This window comes from Pogonomyrmex barbatus, unplaced genomic scaffold, assembly GCF_055798465.1.
Source record: "Pogonomyrmex barbatus isolate J1 unplaced genomic scaffold, ASM5579846v1 scaffold4, whole genome shotgun sequence".
Taxonomy (NCBI): Eukaryota; Metazoa; Arthropoda; class Insecta; order Hymenoptera; family Formicidae; genus Pogonomyrmex; species Pogonomyrmex barbatus.
The window spans coordinates 808,272-833,307 of NW_028297138.1; the positions used below are offsets into that span (position 1 = coordinate 808,272).

Sequence of the window (25,036 nt, forward strand, 5' to 3'; positions counted from 1 at the left end):
TCATTATCATCGATTAACTTAGTAGTTTTATGACTTTATTAGAATTAATCAATCGCATTTATCGACAAATTTAACAACAAAGGCAATTGATCAATTTCACTAGAATAATAAAATTATCTCTTGGTGAGAACAAAGTGGCGATCAAAGCAGGACAGTAAAAACTGTTAAAGGCACTGAGGATCCTCTTCAATGAATGCATCCTAAATGGTACAACACCGGAGAACTGGAATAACGCAATCATCACACTTATATGTAAAAAGGGAGACACAAATCAGAAGCTTAGAAACTATCGACTTATCAGCTTATTATCACATATTTACAACCTTTTCACAAGGATCATCATTAATAGACTAAATCAAAAATAGACCTCTACCAACCAAGAGAACAAGCAGGATTCAGACTAGGATATAGCTCAAATGATCATCTGCAGGTCTTTAAAAGCCTAATAGAAAAATTAATAGAGTACAGCAAATCGCTGGTCCTGGTATTCGTGGACTACAAAAAAGCATTTGACACGATAACCAATATAAGATACTGGAAGCATTAGCAGATTGCAGAATAGATCATCGATACGCTGCAGTAATTAAATATGTGTATGAGAATGCCACAGCAAGTGTCAGACTCCATAACGACACCGATAAATGTATAGAAAGAGGTGTTCATCAGGACGACACTATCTCATCAAAATTATTTACAACCCTGTTAGAATACACGTGTAAGCGCATCACCTAGGACATCTTTGGCATGAATATAAACGGTGAAATGCTGACGCATTTAAGATTGCGAGTGACATAATCCTAATCTCTAAGAATATCGAAGATGCTAAATTAATGCTGGAGAGACTGAATGAAGTCTTTCGGAAAATATGCTTAAAAATTAACAAAAAGACCAAATTAATGATGAACCTCGTTCTTGACGGGAGCTATGTGGAGTAACTAGCATCTTACAGATGTCTAGGACATGAAGTATGCAGTAGAGACAAACAAACATGTGAACCCTCACGAATGAGAATAGGATTAACATGGACTGCCTTCGAAAAACTAAGGTACATATTAAAATCAGAACTCCTAATGTGCCTAAAGAGAAAGGTCTTCAACCAGTGTGCCTTGCCTGTTCTCACAGATGGCGCGGAAACATTAACGTTGACCAAAAAAACGGCTGATAAAATAAGAGTCACGCAACATGCAATGGAACGATCAATGCTGGGATTATCTCTCAGAGACAGGGTACCACAGAAATTCGTAGAAAAACCAAGGTATCATATGCCATTGAAAAAATAGCAATCCTAAAATGGAATTGGGCTAGTCATGTTGCTGACCGATGATAGATGGACCAAAAAGGTTATAGAATGAAGACCCATAGGCAAAGTGTTCATAGGAGTAGAGAATACCCTCCAACAAAATGGATCGACGACCTGCGATGCATACATACAAACTGGATGCAGGCCGCACAAAACAAGGAATTATGAAAGGGAGGTCTATGTCCAGCAGTGAACGAGCAACGATTGATGATGATGATGATGATGATGATGATGATGATGATGATGAATAAAATTATTAAGTTAATCGATGATATGGAATAAACTAATTTAAATGTTTCATTAAAAATTATTTCTTATTCATTGGTTTTAATTAAATTTTTATAATATTAACATTTAATAAAATATATATACGCAATATTGCGTATTAATAAAATATATATACATATTGCGTATATATATATATACGCAAATATGTATATACGCATACATATTGTTGTGCGGGTCGTTTCGGGGATCGATCAAGGAATCGGCGGGAAAGAGGCGCTCACCACTTTGTTCGATACTAAATAAACTTTATTAAAACTTGATACAGATTGTCCTTTTTAATTCGGACCGCGACAGACAGACGTGACGGCACGGCGGATCTCGATGAGTCTTCTCCTAGTATCGGTCTCCCGATTTTATCCTGTTCCAGGCGGCCGGTCCTTGCCATGTCATCAACATGTTCGTCAGCGTTCGCGGTATATTTCTGGGTCGCGCGGCGGTTTTCCGCGTAAGGGCCGCGCAACCCGGTTAGCAGTTGCTTCACGTGGAATGGTTACACAATATTTGCGCGATTAGCACGGTAGCGTTGGTAATCGCTATCGCTTGATACAATAATAATTCGTCGGATAAAGTATCGCTTGCCGCAATCCGCTTTGTCAGCGGTGGGCGTGATTGCGTTCTCGGTGCTCGCGACATCATGTAAATATTTTGTATGTTATGTTATATAAAAATTATATTAATTTGTAATTATTTCAATGTCTGATGTCTATGTGTTTAGTTTTAGAATGATGAATCGGATTGTATTTATAAGGGAGAGTATTGAATATTAAACGAAATCTGTTCTAAATATTAGATGTCACTGTATGTTATAGATATAGAGCCCTCTATATATATTGCCTTGGGGCAATATACGAGGGTAGTCTGAAAAGTTTTGAACTTTAATGAACATGACGTTACTCGTCATTCTAATACTACAATAGTATATGCTTTGAAAGACTTTTGTGAAAATTTCAGCCATTTTGGACGCTCAGTTGTTGTTTGACAGTCATTTGTGTCAGTCGATGTCAGTGTTTTTGTAAAAATGGAAAAAATTGATATCGTGCCATGATTAAATTCTTACATTTGAAAAGCAATACGCCTGCGCAAATTAAAATCGAGTTGGACGCTGTTTACGGGGACTCTATCCCATCATTTGCCACCGTAAAAAGATGGGCAGCTAAATTTAAACGTGATCGTACCAGCTTGGCTGATGATGAGCGTTCGGGACGGCCAAAAACTGCGACCACCGCTGATAACATCAAAAATGTTCACCAAATGGTACTGGACGACCATCAAATCAAGGTTAGAGAGATAGCAGAGGCTATGGGCATATCGAAAGAACACGTTTGTCATATATTGACTGAATATATTGAAGAATTGGATATGCGTAAGCTATCCGCAGGTTGGGTCCCGCGCTTGCTCTTTGGACCAAAAACGAATTCGAATGAACATTTCCAAGGCCCTGTTGGAGAGGTTCAAGCGAAACGAATCAGATTTTTTGTGTCGATTCATAACTGTAGATGAAACTTGAATCCACCACTACACTCCAGAGACAAAAGAACAGTCAAAACAGTGGACTACAAAGGGTGAACCTGCTCCGAAAAAGGTGAAGACGGTTCCATTAGCTGGGAAGATAATGGCGTGTTGTTTTTTTAGATAGTCACGGAATTGTGTGTGTCGACTATCTTGAAAAAGGTAAAACAATAACGGGAGCGTATTACGCATCATTACTTGATAAGCTGAAGGCAGAAATTGCAAAAAACGGCCGCATTTGAAGAAGAAGAAAATGCTGTTCCATCAAGACAACACACCTGTTCACACTTCGGCGATCGCCATGGCCAAAATTCACGAACTGCACTTCGAATTGGTGACCACCCACCGTATTCACCAGATCTGACCCCTAGCGACTTTTTCCTGTTTCCTAAGCTTAAAGTTTCGCTTGGAGGACAGAGATTTTCATCGAACGAGGAGGTCATTGCATACGTAAACGCCTATTTTGCGGAGCAAGACGCCAACTACTACTTGGAGGGGTTAAAGAGGTTAGAGTATCGATGGAAAAAGTGTATCGACTTAAAAGGAGATTATGTTGAAAAATAAAACTATATTTGATCGAAAAAATACTTGTTTCTATGTTAGGCTCAAAACTTTTCAGACTTTCCTCGTAGATGTGATATAAATGAATGAAAGTAATTTAAAAATTAATGATTTTTTTCTCTTTTTTTATTTTGACCAGAAAAACATTTATGTATTATAACAAAAAAAATTTATTTTTTGTGTTTTTTCGTATTTTTAAATACCCTGCATTAAAAAAAAATTTGCCAAATAGCTGCGAGATTTTTTTTTAGTAAAGCACGATAGCTTTTTGGACAAAACGTACAAAAAATTGTGAAATTGTTTAATTTTAGTGAAGAAAAAGAAGAAATGAAACGTAAAGTCCAAAATTTAAAATTAAAAAATTAATTTCTAATGCATTGACAGTACATTAAACTTTACTAATTGTAAATATTAAGAATAAAAAAATTCGTTTAGATTTGTTTTACTAAAATTTGTGACAAAATGCTCTCTCTCTCTCTCTCTCTCTCTCTCTCTCTCTCTCTCTCTCTCTCTCTCTCTCTCTCTTAGCTGAAGTTAAAAAAATTATAAAAGATTAAAATTATTTAAATAAAGAAGTATGAAAAATTATATTTATTAAAATAATTTTGATAATTATGAATTAGACGTTAGATAAATAATTGTTTTAAAAATATGTCAAAAATATTATAAAAATGTTTTAAATATTTTGAAATAGTCGTATTTAAAATATTACATATGCTCTGCAAAAAATTTTTCTTCATAAAAAACAATTTGATTAAATTATTTATAATTGTTAAAATATTCAAAAGTTCAATTTCTCGTTATTAACATATTCCGTTAATAGAAAACATTCTATTGATTACACGGTTAAAACAATAAAGTAGAAAACACAATTCATAAGTATTTGTGATGTAGAGACATATTCGTAAGTTTTTATAATAATAGTTTATATAATAGTAATTTTTATAATAATAGTTTTTATAATAATAGTTGTAGTCTCTCTCTCTCTCTCTCTCTCTCTCTCTCTCTCTCTCTCTCTCTCTCTCTCTCTCTCTCTCTTGGTGTTAACGTTATTCAAAACGTATTAGGAGATCGCACAATTGGATTTACATTTCATTACATGATATTATATTAAAATTATATTATTTTAAAATTATATAATTTTTCATAAAGGGCTGATTAAAAGTTTAAATTTGTAAAAGATGTTCCTGTTAATGGAATATGTAACGCTTAGATGACGGACGAACTTGAGAGCTATGGACGCGATAGCTTCATCGAAGCGCGGATTTGTATCTGGTGGACCAAAATTTTATGCGTATGTGGTTCGTACACCGAATGATCGTAGATTCGAAACATGCAAAATAACAGGGATTAAATTAAATTTTGAAAACTTGCGGCTGTTTTAACATTTATAATTTATTATTAAACAGAGAAAGAGAGGAAAATATCGGCGAGGAGAGAACGTCGATAAATTTTCGTTTTAGAGGAATAAGTTGCACTGCGTTTCAAGAAGTGATAACGCGAGACGAGATAAAAACATGTACTCCTGTTCTGCTAAAACGCAGATTATAACTGTTTCTCTCTCGTACAATTTTGTATAATATAGTTAGTTTTAATTTAAGTTAAGTGACAGATTTTTCCCACCTCCTGCAATTGTAAATAAGAAAGCAATAAAAGCAAATAAATAATACATTTAAAAAATTAAAATAATTATTTCTTACTTTAGTTTAAGAGAAAGATGTAATTATTCGATATTTCAAAATAAAATGTTTTTCGTGAAAATTAAAAATGTTATTTTTTTGTGTTTAATTATTAAGATTAATTAAGAGAAAATTGTAATGTTTATCGGCGTAAGAAATTGTAATAAAACTTAGTTAAAAAATTGAACTTTCTACCCCGTGTTTTCTCCTAAATCCCGCTTCCTCGCGAAATTGAAATTTTTTTCAATGTAGAAAAAAATGTAAAATTTCCTAGAGAAAATCGAGTAAAAATATAATACCGAAAATTAAATATCGAAAATCCATTTTATTATCATAATAAGTATATTTGATGATCTTAATTTTATAAAAAGAGAATAAGAAAAGAGAGCGTGTCACGACGAGGTCCGACCACGAACCAATTGTAAAAATCCGTAATTATTTTTGCGAAAAATATCCTCAGCCAGGAATCAAACCTAGATCTCCTGTTTATTGGGCAGGCATCCTTTCGACTGCAGAGGCATGTGATGATATTTATCGCAAATAACGTGTTTAGAATAACACGTCAACAATTCAATGATACACATATACCATATATACATACTACAATATACACACACACACATATATATATATATATATATATATATGTGTGTGTGTAGTATGTATACTATTCTCGAATCCTTACGACTCCAAAGAGATGATGGTCCTATTCTCTCGATGGATGCAGGTTGGACCGCAGTGGCGACACTCTCCAATGCCACTCTTATTCCTGAGACACGTCTTTATTTCAAGTTTTCAAAAAAACTCAAGAGGACAATTACAACCAGATAGTAAACTATCTCGCAGAGATGTCCCAGATTTTATAAAACTAAGCTCGGAATTCAGTACGAACAGTAGGATACCTAACTCCTTCAACGGATACTAGATTTGCATATAACAAAACATCCATTTTATTATCTTAATAATTATATTTAGTGATCTTAGTTTTATAAAAAGAGGATAAGAAGAAAGAGCGTGTGCCACAACGAGGCCCGATCACGAATCAGTCGTAAAAATCCGTAAATATAAATTTTACGCGCGCAAGTAATGTTCCATCGCTTCTTTCGTGAATTAGTTTATTGGAGACTGCGTACAAGCTTGTCAGCGGCGATGCTCTCGCGCGGGAACGCTCGCGCGAGCGTTTGGCTTACGGCTCGTGTATAAGCTCGTCACGCGGAGATGCTAGCACACCCCCGCTGCGGTGACCCCCCTGCCGCGAGTAAGCTTATTTCAAAATGTAAAAATCGTGAATCGCGTATTTTCGTTGTTTTATTTAAAGCCGTGTACTACGCGCGCGATGCCATGTACTATGCTCATTTTGCGAAAGGAAAGTGAGTTGGAAATATCTGTGAATGGCGATCGTGTGCGGCTCAATGGGATGCGAGAAAACGATTTTTGTAAAGAGATTTCTTCGTTATTTATTCGTTATGTCAGATGTTCGTTTTAAGAAAATTTTGTTTTACTACGCAGAGTGGCAAGATGCTTATCAGCAATTACAAAACGAGACGAAAGTAAAGAGAGAAGACGAGAATCCCGCGATCGAATTTCTTGAAGGATTATCACGTTCAGAAGATTATTCGAATGATTCATTCTTCCGAAATTAATAATAATCGACGATCTTATGAGAGAATCGTCATCGAGCGAAGCAATCGTCGATTTGTTTACCAAAGGAAGTCATCATAAAAATCTCAGATTCCGATTCTCGCAAAATCTCTTTCATCAGGGACGCGGACAGCGCAATATATCTTTGAACACAAATTATCTTGTGGTCTCTAAAAACTCGCGGGATCGCGCGCAATTTCGACATCTCGCGCGGTAAGTCTATCCAAAGATGATCCAAAGCTCAAGATGATCCAAAGCTTCTCGAAGAAGCGTACTACAACGCCACGTCTCAACCCTATGGATATTTATTGCTAGATCTGAAACAATCGATGAATTCATTTCGAACGTGCATATTTCACGGGGATACGACGCATTACGTTTACGTACCGCATAGATCTATCAGAGGTAGCGTATAAAAGCGTCTTGTTCTCATTTGTGCCAATCAGTCACACGCGCGCAATTTCCATGCGACGGCAAAATTGCCCGCGAGAAAAGTCGCCAAACGTTTGATCGGTAAAAGAAATACCTGTTTTCTCAAAGCACTGTGTTATTTGAATAAAAATTATAAATAAAATAATATTAATTAAAATATTAATAAAAATTAGCCTGCCTCTTTCTTACTATCCGCAGACGATGAATTCGTTGCATCCATAAATGTGTTTTCAATACTCTCAAGCGTAACATACCGCTCGAACGTGCTGAAAAAAATCGACTAAGCAAATATAAAACGACTTTGCGTCAAATAGTGGCAAAAAGAGGGAATTGGAAAAGTAAGAAAAAACTATTTGTGCAACGAGGCGGATTCTTGCAGTACCTCATCGGACTTGCGGCTCTATACTCGCGGCTCTATTTTCGAAAATTATCGGCTAATAGTTATGGAAAGAGCAAAGAAGATGGTTTTAATTTCCACGAAAATCTTGAAAGAATGCAATATCATTTTCAACAGCAACAGCAGCAGCAGCATTCGACCCAACAACCGCAGTAATCAGCGCAATAGAAAATTCCACGCAACGAAATTTTGAGACGTCGGAAAACTCAATTCCATGCGATCATCCGGATTTTATCACGATTTTATTCTCGATGCGGATATGAGTAGAATTCTTAATTCCCCCCATTTCGCGCGACGTAAGTGAAAAAAGGAAATTGTATAAAGAAGTACTTTGGCGATATCTCTATTTTGTCGCAAAAGAAAGATTCGCCGGATAAGAACAATCGATAAGCGGGAAGAGAACGTTGCGAAATCGACACGCGAATCACAAACATCGAGCAAAACTTCACTCCTTGATGACGCACATAAAATAGCGCTACACCACTCTCTGCGTAATTGCGAACGAGGAAGCGTCGAAAAAATATTAAAAAATGTGCCGAAAAGTTTTGTCAAGGTGCGTTTACTCTTGAAACATTTGATAAAGTCGTTGATTGATAAAGTCCCTCAAGAAATAGGTGGAACGAATAGGAAATCGTGACTATTGATGGTAATATCATAAAAGATTCGAATATCACGGAACTAAAAAACGACGCGATGTGCAGCATATAAAGCAATAGGAAGAGGTCAGTTTGCGCAATTACTGCGCTCGACAAACATCTCGGCTGTACTCGTGGAAAATGCGGAATTGTTATTAACATTTGTTATTAACATTTATCCAGACATTATTATCACGAGCGAGTTGCACGCTGAAAAAACCGAGAAAACTTACAGCAAAGGTACATCGGATAAGGGGAGAAAAGCGCAAGATTGAAGAAGAGCAAACAAATTATGCGCCGTTTTATTCGACTCGTTTTCGTAAAACCGGCCTGCCTCTAAACTTCGTGAAAGATTCTCCAACAGGCGAGAAAGAGGCGTTTACTCGAATGAACCGCGCTGACAGGGTTTGAAAATTTGTACTACGATCCGGCGTATTATGCCGGATATTCAGCAACGGATAATCTGTCGCGTGCCGCTAAACCGAATTTCTCACGTAGAGAAGCTAGCTCGTTCGCTCGAATCGCAAGACGCGTACACGCTGCACCGTCTGTCGAGACGAAAATTTCCACAATTATGTTACAATGTGATGAATATTGATGATCTGTGGGAAGCCGATTTGATCGAGCTCCAATCGATCTCAAAAATTACAACAAGGGATTTTCTTATCTGTTAGAGATCATTGACGTACTTACAAGGGACCTATCACAACTGTCCGTTGATTGATTTGATTCTCGTTGAAATATGTTATTAAAAACAAAAATCTAAGAAACACGTATTTTTTTATATGTTCCCAATCGGAGTTTTAAGGGGTGAAACAATCCCTCAAAGGCTAACCTATGTATTTGATTTCTATCAATTATTAACGAAACGGTGAAATATATAAAAAAATGTTTCAAACAAAACCTTTAATTTCTTATTTTATAACTGTGTATTAAGATTTTTTGAAAATTTAATATTTTTCAAATTATCCCTACTCTTCATTATTATTTTTATGTAATTTAAATTTTTCCTAAGAATAAAAATTGAAGGAAAATTTATGCCAAATTCAACCGTATATAATAAAATTATTTTACAAAATCGCATTTTTCAGAAATAATCTGAAAACGTCACTATATGCATCGTTTATACTTTTATGTAACGCTTGCGTGGCAAAATTATATTTCTGCTTTATGTATTACAAATAATAATAACAATAATAATAATTTTCATTGTTTTTTTTTAATTATACATATAAAAACATTCACTTCTTTCATTCATTCTTCATATATTTTATTATTATAGTACCTTAAGTTTAAAATTATTTCTGTTCGCTTACGCTCTTATTTGTTTACATTGTCTTTATACAGTAATTCCTAAACATATATTATAACATAATCATCTTTTAATATTTATGATACATTTATTTTGTAACACAAATTTATTAATTTTTTATTTTTTTATAAATATTAAAATAATTATGTTATTATATTATTTAACCATTCTAAAGAATACTCCTAATGTTTTGAAAAAAGTCACGTCAAAAGACATGATTTTGTTATACGAAATAAGTAATTACATTACTCTTAAAATACATGTTTGTGATATAAGAAGTGATAATAATTTCATTAATCGTATCATCATTATAAAATCATCATAAAATATGTTATCCTTTATCTTTCGTATCGGAACGTCTTTCAAACGTGACATCTTTTAAGCTTAAGTGCATTCTTAAAGATAGGTATCAATAAATCTAATATATAAATATTAGTAGATTTGCAGTTATAATCAGTAAAGTCACTTTGTTATAGTGTGTTAAAGTGTTTTAACATATATTTCTATAGAAGAACAAATTAATAATGATTATTAATCCACTTAATGTTGTCACACTTAGATCTCCATAAGTTCAATATATCTTATGAAAACGCCAATTGAAGTAGAAATAGAATTGAAAGAAAACATCCAAAAATTATTATTAGATAGTATTTTTTATCACAATGGATTGGAAATAACAGAAAAAATTTCTGTCTTGATTTCCAAGAACCTTATAAATTGCATATTTTGAAAATAATTGAGGAAGCATGGAGCGAAGATAATTTAAATATTTATGAATGTTCGACTGATAATGTGCACTTTGATAGTTCTTATATTATAAAAGGTGAGCTGTTGAATATTGGCGAAACACTGAAGATTTCGCGAACAACAATGAAGATAATGTAAATGACAGAAAAAGAAATCGCTCTTTAAAATCCGTGTAGCATAAATTTAGAAGAATGTCATCTGAACGTCAATTGAAACATGAGAAGAACAATTACAATCAGATAGAAATATGGAAAAATATCGTATGGAAAAATTATCCTACATTTCCCAATTTACACATAATAAATTTACCGCAGTGTTTGTTCAATCAGACCATATAATTCACGATGTTGATTCAAAAGGTGGGCTCTACAGGTTTAGAACAAGAAATAAGAAGTTTAAATCCTACGTTCAAAGCATCTCATAGTTAGATAGCAAGATTCAAAAAGTTCCATCGAATTGTTTCATGAAAAATTACAAAGTTTGTCACTAGAAAAACACTGGAAAATACAAATGATCTGCAAAAAACAACCGAAGATTTTTTAAACACAGTGAAACCTCTTATTGAACAGTTCGGATCTGAAAATAATTAAAAATAAATTAATAATTAAATTTATAATTCAAGTCAAAGTGGATTTCAATTAGAAGTACATTCCGGAAGGTCACTATCTGATCAAGGAATAAAGATAGAGACAATAGAGTGTGTTGTACAATCTGTATCATCGACAACCCATTCATATACGATACAACCAACAATATCGTAATGGTAGGTTGCTATCTCCTTTATTTATTATATTACAAAAAACTAATGACATGTTTGGGCCAAGAATGGAAAAAAATTTGTTCAGATCAATAAATGTTATTGTGAAAGCATTAAAATCTGGTAAGATGATTGCAGGTATACACAAATTTCAATTGTGTATACTTGCAGTACAATTTTTTATTTTAGCAATCTAACAAAATTCAATGTTATTATATTAATTTAAATTATTGTTTCATATAGATTATTTTAAATCATAGTTACAAAAAGCTTTTTGTCCAAATGTTGGTACTGATAGTGTTCTTCTTATTGACTCTTGGAGTGGACATTGTCCCGATATTGTTTCCGATTTAACACCAGCAAAAAAATGCATTAATACAATGATAATTCCAAAAAGTGCTACAGGGAAAATACAACTGTTAGATGTTATGGATTTCGGCTTTGGGAAAATTTTGTTAAACATTTTTCTGACACTGTTTTATTATTGGAAAGTGATATGAATTTACATCAACGAAATAATATAATAAAATTACAATCTTTGATACATTATCAGTTATCTTCTCCTCGATATCAGTTATCCTCTCCTTACAATTTATTTAAATATTCGTGCTTTAAAAGGATATACGAATAAAAGCACAGAGGAGTTAAAAAGTAAAATTCAGTTTGAAGAAATTTCAACATGTGATATCGAAAATTGCAACAATATAGCTGTAATAAGATGTTTTTGGTGTAAAGGATTATTATTTTTAAAGCATTTTTTTGTGGAATATCATTATTATAATATCTGTGATGAATGATATAAATAATATAATAATGATAATATCATATTTTTGTTTTGTGTGTGTGTGTGTGTGTGTGTGTGTGTGTGTGTGTATAAAATATAAATATATAAAATTGAAGGGAATTTTATGCCAAATTCAATCGTATATAATAAAATTAGTCTAAAAAATCGCATTTTTCAGAAATAACCTGAAAATATTGCTATATATCGTTTATACTTTTATGTAGCGCTTGCGTGGCAAAATTGTGTTTCTGCTTTAAGTATTACAAATACTAATAACAATAATAATAATTTTCATTGTTTTTCTTTAATTATACATATGAACATATATAAAAACATTAATTTTTTTCATTCATTTTTTATATATTGTATTATTATATTATCTTAAGTTTTTGCTTTAAGTATTACCTTAAGTTTAAAATTGTTTTTATTTGCTTACAAATGCTTTTGCTTTCCTGCATTATATATTATAAATAATAGTGATAATAACTTTTACTCATTTAATTACATATATAACATATAATATAATTACACATATAAAAACATCCCTTTCTTCATTCATTCCTTATATTGCTATGGTATCATATATTATATTATATATATATATATATATATATATATATATATATATATTGTGGCGGTCACCGCCACTCTGGCCCAGCGACGAGCGCGCCGACGCGCGCCGCCGCGCTGCCGCGCGCCGACACTGTGGGCCCGCGCACGGGAGTGATTCACGCGCTCGCCACGAAATGGCCAACCGGTTGGTCATCTACTCATGCGCGGAAAGCAACATCACCGCTATATAAGAGCAGCCAGCACCACCGATCGATACTACCCCTCAGTGCGCACTGGGGCCCGCACACGGCTTAAGTAGCGCTGAGGACTGACCGCTTGCGGTCATTATACGGCCTTTTTTTGCGGCTGGCGTTACCGACCACTCATAGGTCGTATTCCCCCCTCAGTGGCCGCGCATGCCATCGAGGATTTCCTCCGCCCTTCGACGCGGCCGTGCACACCGTGCCTCCTCTCGCCTGAGTTCTCTTCAGCGGCCGTACACGCCTTTGAGCGAGACTCTCGGCACCCCTGCCGAGAGGCAACCGAACGAGCCGCTGCCTCCGATACCGGAGAAGAGCCACACCGCTGAGACGACACCGGAGTACGCCGCCCAGGGACCAGGATTCCGCCACCACGTCGGGACCACCTCTTCACCGCCGACCTCGCAGCCGCATTCGCCCGTGCCCGAGCAACCTGCTGGCAGCCATCACCGCGGGGGGGAAGGCCTACCCCCGCCGCCAGGACCAACACTGAGCGGACTTCCCGGCTGGGAAGACAGCGAGACATCCCGGCACCGCCGCATCCCGGATTGTCGGCGACTTCGCGCCGGCCAGGGCTTGCGCCACCTGCGACAAGGGGCGACCAACGCCCCCCGGCCTCCAGGCAAGAGCAGCTAGTCGAGTTGTTCGGCGCCCTCTCGACATCATCGTCATCGGCTGACAGCCACGCGTCCGGGCCAGCGTCGCGGACACCACCGCGCCCGAGCGCAGCTCCTCGGACTTGCCCGCCTACGCCGGGCCGCACCATCAGCTTCCCGGCCCGTAGGGGCCCACGCAGCGAGCCGTCTACCCCGCAACGGACGAGGATCTCACCGCAGATCGCGGCGCATCACTGCCCGCCTCCTCCAAGCTTCCCCGGACAGCGTCCTGAACCCACAGGACATCCACGGCGCCTCATTCCACTAGACCTAGGGAGTATCGTCACAGGAACGCCCCGACGAGACCACCGGCCGGCTTCCTATCACGTCGCCTCTCAGACTGAGGCCTCGCAGCCCGCCGGGAGCGTGCTGACAACCCGCTGCGACAGGACCGCTCACCACGGCGGGGTTGGTGCCCGCGAGAGGCGAGCACAGCGCTTCCGCGAGGAACCTCGCGATCCGGCCACCTCGGGCCGCACGCCGAACACGCGGGGAACGCAAACCCCCGCGCCACGCTCTTGATGTCTTCGTCATCTTTTGTACTCTTACCATGAAAAATATATAATGTATATTTGAAGATTGCCTTATTCTGGGAACCTGCACGTAAACCTTCATTTCCCTTTCGAGCCGGTCGCCCTTTTCCGCTTTGCCTGAGCGTGAACTGACGACTTACGCCGAATCCAATCGAGCAGCACGACTACATCACAACAACCCATGTTGGCAACGACCACCTCAATATAGCCGACTACCGCATTGCAGATACTAAACTATTACATTGGTGGACACACGAACCACCATATTGGTGACCCCCGACTTCCCAGGAAAGGCCACAAAGTAAGTACAAATTAACATATATAGACAAATATAAGAAAGAAACAAACAAGCATGCGCCGGCAAACAATACCACAACCCACGATCAGCGACATACCGGAAGCGACTATGGAGGCGCAATCACTCTACGCACAGGAAGTCAACAGAGTAGCGATGAGAATTCCAGAATTCACGTCAGCCGATCCAGAACTATGGTTCAGCATCCTAGACCGAAATTTCCAAGCAGCAGGCATCACATTAGAGGAAACAAAATTCGGCCACGCACTCACAGCACTTGGCCCGCAATACACCATGGAAGTACGCGACATAGTTATGAATCCTCCTGAGGAAAGACAATACGAAACGTTACGCACCGAGTTAATAAAACGTCTGAGCGCAACACAGGAGCACAAAACAAGGCAACTACTCGAGCATGAAGAAATAGGCGATCGCAAACCATCGCAGTTCCTGCGGCACCTACGCAACTTAGCCGGAAAAGTCGTGGGCGAACAAGTCGTAAGGATCATTTGGCTCAGCCGTTTTCCGACCTTTCTCAAGCCACATCTAGTCAGCAAAACACAAGACACTCTGGATCACCTCGCCGAAATGGCAGACGCGATTTTAGACGTTACCAGAGACCCGGCACTACAATTAGCTGAAACAACACGCAACACGCGAAGCAACACGCCAGCCGACTATAATATGCAAGTACAACTTGCACAAATGCGCATCCAACAAGACGAATTGAAGCAACAGGTCACAATCCTTGCGCGCATCATAGAACGCATGAGCCTACAACTAAACCACGAAAGACAGAGAGAGTCCTCACGGAACCGATCTCGTTCAAGATCATCCGAAAGAGGGAACGCCAATACGAAGTGCTGGTACCATCGGCGATTCGGTGCAGCAGCCCGCAAATGCGAAGCACCCTGTTCACACACAATACAAGGAAACGACACGGCTCGCCAGTAAAGGCGGTACTGGGCACGAGCCAAAAAACACGCCGCCTGCATGTCACTGACGTCAATACAAAAATTGATTTCCTCGTGGACACGGGAGCAGACTTGTGCGTATTTCCACGCAAACTTCTTCGTGGACCACGCAACAAGTCCGCATACACTCTCACAGCCGCTAACAACACCACGATTGACACGTATGGCATGGAGACAATCACATTGAATCTCGGACTCAGAAGAGCCTTCACCTGGAGACTCATCGTAACCAATCTCGATAAGCCGATAATTGGAGCCGACTTCCTAGCATACTTCAATCTAATGGTCGACTTCGCCAACCAACGTCTCATCGACCAGACAACGGGCTTAGCAATTCGGGGCAAGGCAAGCGACGACATCACGGTGCAAATCAAAACCGTCCAGGAATTCATTCCATATCACAAACTCCTATCGCAATACAAGGAAATCACGCGCCCTGAAGGCCAGCCGAGGCAAAGCACCAAACGCGGCATTACATAGCGACCACACCGGGACCACCGGTGACTTGCAGACCGCGCAGACTCGCTCCAGACCGGCTCATGATCGCAAAAAAGGAATTCAACAAGATGCTCGAGCTAGGCATAGCTCGCCCTTCAAGTAGTCCTTGAGCATCACCACTACACCTGGTGCCCAAGAAAAACGAAGAGTGGCGTCCATGCAAGGATTATCGGACGTTAAATGCCAGAACCATCCCGGACGCATACCCGATCCGCCACATCCATGATTTCGCACAAGCTCTCAAGGGCACAGGCATTTACTCCACGATTGAATTGGTGAGAGCTTACCACCAAATCCCAGTCGCGGAAGAGGACATACCGAAGACGGCCATTACTACTCTCTTCGGACTATACGAGTTCCCGTACATGACATTCGGGTTACGCAACGCCGCACAAACTTTCCAGCGCTTTATGGACGAAGCGCTCAGAGGGCTAGAATTTTGCTTCACGTACATCGACGACATTCTCGTCGCTTCACAATCAGAGGAAGAACACCTACAGCATCTTCAAACGCTCTTCCAGAGACTCAGCACGTATGGCATCGTCATCAATCTATCCAAGTGCCAATTCGAAAAAAAGCAAGTCGAGTTCTTCGGATACCTCATCACCAAAGAGGGCACTCAACCACTCCCCTCTCGCACTGAGGCCATCTAAAGAGTCCAGCCTCCGAAGACCGCCAAGGAACTTCGACGCTACCTTGGTATGATGAATTTCTACTGGAGATTCATACCAAGGGCAGCAGCAACACAAGCTCCACTCAACGACTTGCTCGCCAACAAGAAAGGCAAGCAACCCATTGAATGGTCTCATCAAGCGCAACAAGCATTCGAACAGTCGAAAACAGACCTGACGCAAGCACCACACTACTAGCACATCCGAACGGGCACGCTAAACTAGCAATCTTCGCCGACGCATCAGAATCTAGCGTCGGAGCAGCCCTTCAACAAAAACAGGAGGAAGATTGGCAACCACTAGCTTTCTTCTCCAAGAAACTCTCTCCCACTGAGACTCGTTACAGTGCGTTTGACAGAGAACTACTGGCTATCTACTTGGCGATCAAGCATTTCCGGCATATGATTGAAGCCAAAGACTTCGTCATATACACGGATCACAAACTTCTTACATTCGCCTTCCGACAAAAACCGGACAAATGTACTCCAAGGCAATTCCGACACCTCAGTTACATCAGCCAATTCACAACCAGAATAAAGCATGTAACTGGCAGCAAAAACATAGCCACAGACACCATGTCCAGATTGGAGACCATACAATCGGTGATCGACTTCGCTACACTAGCAGACGCACAAGAGACCGATCCGGAAATAGAAGATTTCAAAACCAACAAACACGGGTTGCAACTTCATAAAGTCAAAATATCTGGGACTGCGCTTCAATTATGGTGCGACACGCAAACAGACACACCACGTCCGTACCTCACTAAAGACTTCAGGCGAACGGCATTCGTGATAATACATCAACTAGCGCACCCAGGAATCAAGGCAACAACTAAATTGGTAGCTCAACCATTCGTGTGGCCAGACATGAACAAAGACATCCGCAATTGGGCAAAAACATGCCTGGAGTGCCAGAAATCAAAAGTCATCAAACACACAAACAGCCCATGGGGAACATTCAAACCTCCTAGCAGACGGTTCGAACACATACACCTCGATATCATTATCCTACCAGTATCGCAAGGCCAGAGATACTGCCTCACATGCGTGGATAGATTTACTCGGTGGCCCGAGGCCTTCCCCATGGCCAACCAAGAAGCAGAAACAGTCGCCCGCACCTTTTACAACGGGTGGATCTGTCGATTCGGCACTCCCCTGAGAATCACAACCGACCAGGGAAGCCAGTTCGAATCACAGCTCTTCAACCAATTGGCTGCATTTACTGGTACCACATCATCGCACCACAGCATACCATCCACAAGCCATGGCATGGCATGGTGGAACGCTTCCACCGTCAACTCAAAGCTGCCATCCGCTGCAGAGCCAATCCGCGGTGGACGGAAGAACTGCCAACTATCCTTCTTGGCATACGAGCAACTTTCAGGGAAGATTTCGACAGTTGGATCGTTTCGAGTTTAACTTTTCTCTGAAATGGAAGAGGAGCAATTTTTCACGATTCTTCTGAGCGATAGCAGTAAGCAGTATTTTCCGGGAAATACATACGCTTCTTTCATTACAGAACTATTTCACAGTGTACATCTATTTGGAGAATAAGAAATCGAGACACTAAGAGAGATTCAATTTCCTTCCAGTATTTTTCACGTTCAAGCGATAATACGATTAGATTGACTTGAAGTCGACTTGAAGAACGTAGAGGATGAGAAGAATAACGATAAATTCACGTGGAGAGAATCATAAATACGGACAGACTTTTATGAAAATAAAGAGGATCTTATCCACGCGGTTAATAAAGAGTGCAAGTATCTCAATTCACATTTTACTTTCGAACTAAAAAGGCTCTGGCGATAGGGTCCTTGTTCTCCTCGATTGCAATGAACAATGTACTCTCACTCATTATATAAATCTCCTGGATAATGTTTTTCGGCTATTGAGATTCGACATGTCGGATTTGTAGTAAGACCCGCCATAAGTCTAATTCTGATGATTTAACTCATTTTCTCAAAATTGATTTTAAATCTGGAGGAGGTCGCATTATATCTTTCTGGAATGGAAAACCCTGTAGCTTGTGGCGCGGTATCTCTGATAAAATGTATGTTTATTGCGATATTTGCGAACCTTACATAACTGACGGTACGCGAAGTCTGCTTCTTCAAATCGTTTCAATTGACTTATCCGATCATAACTACGCGTACGCTACGAATCTGGTGAAATATTTCCTCTCTGTAATATATCCCATTGCGTCAAACAAAATTCTGTAAAATTGAAATAGATATAAGAGATCATCTCAGAGAAAAAATACTATTCGAATCCGGAACATTGATAGCGACATTACACTTTGGACGTATCAGTTAATTATCATTTGCGCCGCGCAGCTTCAAGAAAAAAATTAATCGCTATGGAATATGACGAGTATTATGAAACGTAAAACGATGGTGGTAGTGGAAGAGGGGGAGGAATTCCACGAGTTTTCGTTGGCTCATCCTATCAGCGCGGTCATAGGGAAGGTTTCTCCAAGGATTGTTTAGAAGAGTACTATTTTATCCTCTAGCAGGAGAATACGTGCAGTCGGGAAAGAAGCTTTACGCGCAGGAATTAACATGATAGAAGATATGGAAAACTCCATTCAAGGAGGTGGTCGAAACGCGCCTCAAGGAATCGGCTAGAAATCTCAAGAGAAAAGCCAAAGCAAATATAAGCAAGTTAATGAAGGGGTCGAGATATAAAACATCCGCAAAAATGCAAGTAGCTCATTTTCCCTTTGGAGAGTACGACGCATAGATCCAGGTAAATCCAGGAAAAGCTCGGTTCGTAAACGCCGGCAAGCCGGTAAAAGGAAATCATCGAAAATCGGTGTGAAGAAAACGATTAAAAAATCATCGATGAAGAAAGCCGTCGCGAAAAACTAAAAAGGCAAGGAAACATCAACGAAATAGCGGGAAAAAGCGCACCGTATCCGTTTAACTGCTATGAGGATGAATCGTAAATTTGCAATAATTTTTATCCTTTCTTCATATTCTCTCGAGCGAGTGTTTAAAGAGCGAGCTCAATCCTTTCAGTTCTCCTACTTAAATCAATTGAGAATTCGCAATGAATTTATTACAAACCGGTAATCTCGCTCACATGACGTTCCAATAGAATTCGTCGTACCCGGGCACGGGGAAAATTATCTAGATCTCACGCCATACCATGCTAAGCCTTTGCGTACGAATGGAGAGTTTATCGAATCCTGGAATATTATCAGAAGGGATCAGAAACAAAATAGACCCCATAAATCACCTATCACATTCGATGTTCTAGATCGATGTGTACTTCAATCAAAAACCCATATTACCTCCAAACAACGCCTACGCATAACGCACGTACATCGAGGCACTGTTAAATTATTCTTCACCGGCAAAAACTTCCAATATGACTTCTAGTTTACGGGACGCAGACGAACTGGTTACATAGACGAGCTATTAGAATCGAAAAATCCAAATTAAGTTCTCGTGAGACACACTCGATACATCCAAAGAGAATGCTCGCTAGTTTTAATAAGTCATCTTTATTGCGACGTCTTTAATCAGGATAAATTTTAATTTAACGAAGCGGAGGTTAAAATAAGACTTGTTGTTCGCTTGAGAAATGTGTTTTGTCTCACGGGAGGCAACTCAACGTCAAAATGCATTCTAGATGTTAGCTTGCTCAGAAGAGCAAAAATAAGTTCTGAAGTGTCACTCGCCCAGTCGAGAATGTTAAGCAAAACAACCGCTAAGTATCCTCTCACACGAGTCGAAGTTAAAACATTCATGATTCACGCTGGAGTGATAGGAGAATCGACTGATAACGCGATACCTAGCCAGCTTCCGAAACGTGTAATAGTTGGAGTCGATAACAAAGTTTAACGATGACAGAAAGCTAAATCCGTTTAATTTCAAAAATTGCAGTATAAATTTCTTTTCGTTGTATATCGATGGCATTCAATTTTCGAGCAGACTGCTACAAACAAATTTTTCGAAAGATGAGCCACTCGTCGAAGCTTATAACACACTCTTCTCGGGAATCAGCATCCATTTTCTAAACAAGGGAAATTCCATAAGCCGAGAAAATTATACCAATGGATTCATGCTCTTCGCTTTCGATCTCACTCCTGATTTATTGGCAAATTGCGCTGAACATTGGAATCTTGTCAGACATGGAAATTTACGATTAGAAGCGATTGGAAAAGTTGCACCGGTTAATTGTATTTTTTAAGCAAAGTTCGAAAATGTTGGAAATCGACTCTTCGCGTCAAATCATTATAGATTTTAGTGGCTAGAGCAAACTTCCCCCTCCACAGTAACCATATTTTCATATTTCACCGAATTATAATAGAAAACAACCGCAGTTTTACTCAACACGAGAACCACGCCACTTTGGGCGAAAAAAGCGTATTAAAGGCTACATCATAGATATAATTGTCGATATACAAGATTTGTGACAACGAAGGAAATAAGAAGAGAAGGTGTGCGTCACGGCGGGGCCCGATCACGAATCAGTCGTGAAAACTCGTAATTATTTTGTGAAAAAATACCACCTCAGCCAAGAATCGAACCTGAATCTCCTGTTTACTGAGCAGGCATCTTATCCCTTCGACTACCGAGGCATGTGATGATATTTATCGCAAATAACATGTTTAGAATAACACGTCAACAATACAATGATACACATATATACATATATTACATATATACATATATTACAATATACATATATTACATATATACATATATTACAATATACATATATACATATATATATTCTCTCGAAGGAAAGTTTCTCCTCACGAAGGAAAGTTTATGCCAAAGAAAGTAGCAGTCGTCGCAGTTAACGAAGCATTCGTAGACCATTGGATTATGATGCCACCGTATCCGTTCTTCGAATTACCCGAAAAATCAAGAAAAGAGAACAAGTGGCTCTTGCGAAATTTTCACAAGGGATCGAATAGTTCGACGGGACAAGCAATATTAAATATTTCAGGAGATTAAATATTGCAGGAGATTGTACGAAAAACACGCTACATCTATTGCAGAAAACGTGATAAAATAGATTACTGCAAAACGCACTCGCTATAGACATATATAATTTTAAAGGAATCTCTCCGTTCAAAAGCCTACTGGAGAGTGGGGAGCACGAATTACACTGCAGTCAACACGGATTTCAACGAAATTCTAATTAATTTCATTGCGCATTGCGGAATACGAACAAATTAAGATAGTGATTACAAGAACACGAAGTCGCAAGCAACGGAGATTCTTTTATTAACTACACGGGAAGCCTCGATGAAAGTGAGATAGAAAGTGGAGTTTTTATAATAAAACGAAATTTTTCGAACTTACTTGCTGGGAGAAATAAGAAATTAGAAAACAAAGCAACAGGATACGCGAATGGAGCAAAAGAAAAAAAATTTCTTGAACTTCGTACGAAAAAACGCACAATATTTGCGAGCGAATATATGGCCAATGATAACGTCGTAAAAGCAGGAAGAGATGGGGGTAAAATCTACACAAATAACTCCTCGTATTTCTTCTCTAAACGATAAATTCGCTCGAAATTCTACGTTGCATCATCTTCGCGTCAGAGATGCGGGAGTCTATCCGGGCGACAGACTCCCGAGGGACGAGGTCGACAGCTATCGTCGCTAACACGAATAATCACGACCTGGCGAATACTGAATCGCCTTTTACATCGATGAATATGGAGCGGGCACATATTTCTATAGCTTCAGATTATCATCTTTGGACTTTAGATTCACCCATCAACTTCGACGAAACTCCACCACTCATAAATGAAACGTTACACAATTACAGGGCATATTTTCACAAACTCGCGGCCTGCTGAATACTGTATTTCCTGTAATTCTTCATTTTTATGCTTCGCGGTTATTATTCGTTTTACCGCTTTATTTTCCGAAAATTGAGAATATAACGATCGTCTGATTGTATGATTATTTCATAAAATTTTTCCTCATGGTAAAAATAAATGTGAAAATGCAGTATGTTGTCATGTGCAAACGTGTACTAAAAAGAATAAATAAATGTAGGAACATTTTTATGACAATTATATAAATAAACATTTTAATTTTTATAAGCGACGTGTATTTTCTTTTTCTCCCACTTTCTCCCTCTATCTATAATATAAAATAAAATAATAATTTCATCGGTCTGGAAATCATTTTCAGACTAAAGTGATTGTGCCATGGCATGCACAGAGCAAAAAATTATTTTTTATACCCTTACATATAATGCCGTTAGAAGCCGTAAATGAATTTGACCGTTCCTGCCTTTATAATTTAACTCCTGCTTATTTCTTTCCCCGATAAACTTTCTTCCCTGTAATATTCAAATTTTCTCGCACGCCTTACGTTTACAAGCTATAAATTCCTTTCTCGTCTCGTCGCTGTTTTGTTCTCTCCAAAATTTGACATCACGTCTCGTCTTTCCCAAAATTAATCGAAATCCTCCGAAATCAACCAGCACTCGGGGGCACTATGGAACACAATTCGCGGATACCACGAGCCAATCAGCTCAATGGCAGCTATGGCTAATCCAATCAGCTCGCAGGGATAGCTGCCGACGATCGGAATGCACAGACCAAATACTCGATTACTCCATTCACGCATCAGTCTAACACATAGCATCAAACACGTCCACTCCCCATTCTCACTCACGTCAGCCCATCCCTCTTTCCCTGTCTCTGTCACCAGTGCCAGTGACGTCATTTGTTTTGACGCGCCATGGCTATCCTACGCATCAGTCTAACACAACGCGCCGTACATGTCTACCCCCCATCCTCACTCACGTCCCTCTTGTTTAATATGGGAAGAAAAATTTATTAATTTCACTTTAATTTATCAGGTTAATTAAATCGTTAATCAAATAATTAATAATTACTGGCGCCAATGACATCATTTGTTTTGACGCGCCGAGGCTGTATATCTACTTCCATATCATGTGTCCCACTATAAAATTTTTATTTGATATGTTTCGTCCACGAGAATATTTTCGTATATTTCCTTATAATATGTATAATATAGTAATATAATAACAAAATCGTCTTACATACAATACATTCTAAAAAAATTTATTTAATTATATTAAACTCTAATGTGTCTATTTCTATAGGTTTAGAACGTCTTTCGGCTATCCCTGCATCCGTGATGCGCATGTGTTAACACAGATACACTCTCCTTTCTTATTCGAGGACTCGAGCCATACTTGATGCAATCTCTCCTGTCGTGCTTCAGGAGGATTATTTGTATATTTGCCAATGGCGTTGGAGAGTGTCGCCGTTGCAGTCCGACCTGCATCCATTGAGAAAATAGGACCATCACCTCTCTGGAGTACCGGTCGTGGGGATTTGAAAGAATACATGTATATATGTATATTGTAATATGCGTATATATATATATATATATATATATATATATATATATATATATATATGTATCATTGTATTGTTAACGTGTTATTCTAAATACGTTGTTTGCGATAAATATCATCACATCCCTCGGTAGTCAAGGGAATAAAATGCCTGCCCGGTAAGCAGGAGATCCAGGTTCGATTCCTGGCTAAGGTGGTATTTTTTCGCAAAATAATTACGAGTTTTCACGACTAGTTCGTGGTCGGGCCCCGCCGTGACGCACACCCTCCCTTCTTATTTGGGACACATCTTTACGCTGGTTCCGAACGGAATATAGGGATTTTTCTTGGCAGAGTTATTCTAGATGGTTTGCCAGACCACTATAATTCGCTTGTAAATATTATCGGGATTGGGGTTAAACTGGGACTTCTGACTTATGAATCTCGTGCCAACTCACAGAGCTCACAACGCTTCTTTAATGTATCTATTTGCAAAATATAAGAAACTAATTTATCTCTTCATGAATGATATAATTCGTTACACTGTTTTCAATAAATATTATTTGTACTTATTACATTTGTACTTATTAAGATTGAAAATAACATATTACTTTATTTTATATAATTGATACAAGATATTGTTCAAAAAAGTGTTGAAATAATGTTATTGTTCAAAACAAAACATGCACAACACAATGTATAAAAGTCATCTTACTGCCATTTTACTTATTAAGCCAACAAATACTGCATTTCGGTACACGTTATCCTTCTTTAAAATAACAATAATTGATTTTTATGAATGATATTTCTCAAAAATATGTTTACGGAATATAACTTTATTATATATGACTGAATTCGGCGTGAAATGAACTTTAATTTAATTGCAAAAAATATTTTTAGTTTAAAAAGAAATGTTAAGTAGAGATATTTTGAAAAATTTGATATTTTGGAAGAAATCTAATCTTGTTATTGTAAAGCGTTTATAAAATCATGAAACTTTTATTGGAAATATTTTTTCATATTCCTCATACTCCTCATTTTCATGATATTCGCTTAAAAACATAAAGACCGATTTTTTTCAAAGGGTGTTTCCATCCCTTAACCGAATATCAGCAGCAACAAAAAATTGTTTTGTATTATAATTAGATCCATCTACTCTATACTTATGCAAAATTTCAGATTTCTTTGAATTTTACACTTGCCGAACTTCAGT

At 38.5% G+C, this 25,036-nt stretch overlaps 2 protein-coding genes and 2 pseudogenes across 32 annotated transcripts in view; 3 read left to right on the top strand and 1 right to left on the bottom strand.

Moving 5' to 3' along the window:
- The window catches only part of pHCl-1 (pH-sensitive chloride channel 1), a 1,184,550-nt gene that overhangs the window by 573,084 nt on the left and 586,430 nt on the right, over nucleotides 1-25,036 (bottom strand). The gene's annotated exons all lie outside the window — the stretch shown is intronic.
- LOC148935555 (uncharacterized) lies at nucleotides 925-11,531 on the top strand (annotated as a pseudogene).
- Nucleotides 11,387-13,176, top strand: LOC148935556 (uncharacterized; annotated as a pseudogene).
- On the top strand, nucleotides 14,366-16,177 carry LOC148935557 (uncharacterized). Its single transcript, XM_089080714.1, has one exon. The coding sequence runs from the start codon at nucleotides 14,396-14,398 to the stop codon at nucleotides 15,290-15,292; it is 897 nt and encodes a 298-aa protein (XP_088936840.1). The 5' UTR covers nucleotides 14,366-14,395; the 3' UTR covers nucleotides 15,293-16,177.

Bases quoted from the DNA above. Each gene is read 5' to 3' on its own strand.
- LOC148935557 (XM_089080714.1), top strand. From the start codon at position 14,396: ATGCGCCGGCAAACAATACCACAACCCACGATCAGCGACATACCGGAA.